The following is a 4,461-nucleotide window of genomic DNA, read 5'->3' as shown; positions in this document are numbered from 1 at the left end:
TTCTATTCTCTTTCCCTCCTTTCCCTTCTCTCTTCTCTCTCCTCTCCTCTCCTCTCCTCTCCTCTCCTCTCCTCACTTCTTCTCTTCTTTACAGTTTGGGTTCTTCCATCTTGTCATTTTAATCTTTAAACACAATCCCTGCCTTCTCAATCTCAGTACCTTAATACCACAAATACCCACCATGATTACACCAAAAGATGAATATGTCCATATTCTCTGTGCTCATAAAACCCCATGCACATATTCATAAGTTGATAAATGCATGGTGATTTCTTTTTTCATAGTAGTATCACCTTATATGTAGTTCTCCATTTCTTTCTTCTTCAACAGCAACGTGGAAATTCTCTGAATACGGACACAACTAAAATGTCTGTTTTCTGTGAGAGATTTTGTGCCCTATTTGACAATTTATTTATAAGCATTCACCTTATATATATATATGCCACAAACCAACTGTTCATATCTCATTATGCATTAGGGCTTTCATAGCTAAACAGAATATTTCCAAAAGTGAAAACATGATGAAAGGTATGTGTAATTTTATTTCCAATAGACATGGTAAATTATGTTCCGTTAATTATAAAATTCACTCTGTAAAAAAATGCTTTGTCATTTTTGCTAATAACTTTGAAGTTTTTGTCATTTTTAATGTCTTGCATACATGTATGTAGTGATACCTATTTCTTATTTTTCTTTTTGCTATTTATAGGTGAGTACCAGCATCCTAGCATATGTTTATTAATTATGAGGGTGTAGTTTTCCTTTAGTTGCTGATTATATAATTTTTCCACTTTGCCACTGGCTTGTCTTTTATTTATTAATTTCTTAAATCTGTTCATCTATTTCATATAGTAACTGCATCATGTAAATTTTAAGCTTCTCTAGCCTACTTTTGTCTGTTTATTTGGGGTATCATTTCCCATACTCTGATAAATGCAATTTCTATTACTAGTTGAAAAGATTCTCCTATTTGAGAATGCAAAAAGTAATCTCTTTTTATGACCTTGAAGTAAATATGAAGTAAATGTTATCACCCCTTTACATCAAATCTTTAATGCCTCTTATGTTTGTTTATGGTATACTAAGTATATACAATGTCATTAACTTGCAAATGGAAAGCTTTTTGTGGCAAACTCAGTTACTTCTCATAATTTGTTCTTCTTCTATATGTCTCTAATTTCCTGTTTCTGACACTGTCCTTCTGTATGATTGCTAAGATTGGGCACTACACTTTAATAAATCTTTTATTATTATAATCTCAAAGAGTTCTACAGTATCATAAACCATAATGCCTATTTATGGGATGAAAAAACAAATTATCCTAAAATATCATGAATTAACTAGTAATAAATATATTTACAGATAATTATGTTTTGAGCAGTGATACAAGCACACACAGAAGGACGGATGGAACATAGGAACAATGTGACCGATTTTGTGCTCTTGGGGCTCACTCAGAGCCTCAAGGGTCAGAAAATACTATTTGCTGTGTTTTTGCTGATCTACGTGGTGACAATGGCAGGCAACCTGCTCATCATTCTGACTGGTGCTCAACCCAGCCTTGGATGCCCTGATGTTCCTCTTTCTTGATAGTTTATCATTTATGGGTGCCATTTATTCTAATACAGTTACTCCAAATATGATGATAATCTTACTCCATGTGAATAAAACCATTTTCTTTAAAGCTTGTATGACACAGCTTTTGGTAGGTCCCTTATTTGGTGGTGCTGAGATTGTGTTCCTGGTCGCCATGGCCTATGACCACTACGTGGCCATCTGCAAACCCCTGCATTATTCGACCATAATGAACCAGCTGCTCTGTGTTCAGTTACTGGTGTTGGCCTGCCTTGGGGGCTTTGTGCATGCTCTGTCTCACATTCTTTTTGTTTACAGCCTTCCCTTCTGTGGCTCCAATGTCATCGATCACTTCATTTGTGACATGTACCCGTTATTAAAACTCGCCTGCACTGACACCTATGTTATTGGCCTCACAGTGGTGATCAGTGATGGTATCATCTCTGTGGTCATCTTCTCACTCTTGCTCATCTCTTACGGGGTCATTCTGCACACCCTGCAGAACCTGAGTCAGGAAGGGAGACGCAAGGCCTTATCCACCTGTGGCTCCCACATCACGGTGGTCGTCCTCTTCTTTGTTCCTTGCATTTTCATGTATGTGAGACCTCCCTCTACCCTGCCCATTGATAAACGCTTGATCGTGTTTTACACCATTATCACCCCTATGTTGAACCCCCTCATCTATACTCTGAGAAATGCAGAGATGAAAAGTGTCATGAATAAGCTCTGGACTAGGAAATAAGCATGTAGAAGAGAAATGTTTCATTTATGTTCCATGAAGTATTGCTTCCTCAGGGGAAATTAGGAGCGATTTTTTTCATTATTTTCAATTTTCCTATAGATTCAATAACTGTGCAGATGGAAAACATTTATTATGTGAATTCCTCCAACGTTCAGAATACACTTAAAGACTATTAGAATTTGTTAGAAAAATATATAATTTTAATATAAAATGGTGCTGTTGAGTTATAGATTTGTGTACTATAATTAATATTGTAATTTTTATTTTATGAAAGATTTATGTTTATTATGTGAAGTTATTTCTTTTCAGAATTAAAAGTTACCATGACAGATATTGAAATAATAAAATGAGAAAAAAATGTAGTTAGTTCTTTCTTTCACAAACTCAGAAAATATTGATATATTATATTCAACTTTGAACTACATATTTTTGCAATTGTAACATTAAATATATAATTATATTACTTAGCACATTATGGTTGAGTGGGAAAAATACTCTATTTTTAATATTAATCATAAAGAAATAAATATAAAAGAAGAAACTAAATGAATGTAAGAGATATGTAGAAAAATAATTTAAAGTTAGTTCTTATCTTCCTTAGGGGAAATGCAATGAGCTGCTCACGTAGGGCAAATTTGGTGTAATATTTTCATCAGAGATGATTTGGCAGAAATCCATCATGGCAGATTAGAGATAGCAGTGCACTGGCAGAATACTTGCCTGGATCTGCGGGACTTTGGGAGGAGGACGAGTAAAAAATTATTTCTTAGCACATGGCTTGTTTTTGATGTTTTTGTTATATGAAGTAATTTGACTATCATCAATATTTTTTGCATTTCTTTGGTTAAATCTATTCATATTTTCTGTTTTTAATATCATACTTGAAAGCACTTTCTGTATTTTCTTGTTATGAAAACATTTTTCCACAATTTTTCAGAATATAATTTTTTAGCATTTTTTCATTTAATTTTTATGTATAAATTTTTGATCCATCTGGAATTTGTTTTGATATGAGGAGTGTAGTTATGGATTACATTTCACATTTTTTCTACAAGAACATTTTCATAGGGCACAATTATTTTTTCCACTCTTTTGAAATTGTACTTTTATTGTACTCTAAAATCTTGCATGTGTTTGAATCCAATTCGGGATTCCATTCTTTTCTATAGATCTCAACGTTATTTAAAGTAAAATGTATAAAATTACAATTTTTATTTTAAAGAGAATAAAAAAACAGTAAAAACATACAGATGGTAGGAAATTAAGAGTGGTTATTGTATTGCATATTGATATCTTCAAAGTAGTTGATCGGATTACAAGATATAGACATGCAAAATTGATCAAACAATATAAGTAACTGTAGTGGCAGACAGGCTGATTTCCACAGAAGACCAAAGAACTCTATTTAGGGCAAACAGAGTGTGTTGAATTTAGGCCTACCACCATGCATTTCCCAACTATCAAATCAGGCAAATGCCAGCGCGCCTTTGTGTTGTTTCAACTTTAAATACATTTGGTTTCTATGGTTACACAATGGAATGTTACAGCCCAGGTGGCCACATGTTATTTCTCTTCTTCTGTGTGGCCCGGTCAGGTCCTGGTCATGAGCCCAACCATTATGATAGATACTTCTCCCACTCTGTTCTGTTTGTTCCCCTTTTTACAACTATACATTCTTTAATGGTTACAGTATCTAACTAGGGCTAGGGAAGGGATGAAACAACCCAGGCAGGGTCACAGATGATTATCTGGGCCCAGGTGTTCTTTACCTCGGGGGAACATTCCAGGGCAAAGTCAACGGCAAAGTTAACTTTTCATAACCCCTCCGGGATGTTTCACAGGACACATTTTGAGACTTGTACTGAAAACTATTCTGTCTTAAAAATGATATGCTAAGAGTCGCCATCCCCTACACAATAACCATTCCTTTAATGAACTAACAGAAATTAGTAGTACAATTATCTTAGCTATCTTTTGTACATGTGTGTCTGTATATTTTTCTCTTCCTTCTTTTCTCCTTTCTAAAATCCCAATTGTTTTTTTTCTTTTCAGCAGTTTCTTTCCCTTTCACAATATCTATTGTACATTTTGAATCTTACTTACTCTTTCAATTTTTTACACTAGAGAGACAACATAATGTCTAC

The 4,461-nt window shown here is 34.2% G+C and overlaps 1 protein-coding gene across 1 annotated transcript; it reads left to right on the top strand.

The window, feature by feature from the left end:
* Positions 1-1,407: 1,407 nt before the first annotated feature.
* Positions 1,408-2,317, top strand: LOC102023060 (olfactory receptor 4A47-like). Its single transcript, XM_013506408.1, is given in 2 exon segments — positions 1,408-1,572; positions 1,574-2,317. Coding segments are annotated over 2 exon segments (909 nt in total).
* The last annotated feature ends 2,144 nt before the right edge of the window (positions 2,318-4,461 follow it).

The sequence above is a fragment of the Chinchilla lanigera genome, unplaced genomic scaffold (assembly GCF_000276665.1).
Source record: "Chinchilla lanigera isolate Chin_1 unplaced genomic scaffold, ChiLan1.0 scaffold00110, whole genome shotgun sequence".
Lineage (NCBI taxonomy): Eukaryota > Metazoa > Chordata > Mammalia > Rodentia > Chinchillidae > Chinchilla > Chinchilla lanigera.
This window is presented reverse-complemented; position numbering and strand designations above follow the sequence as displayed.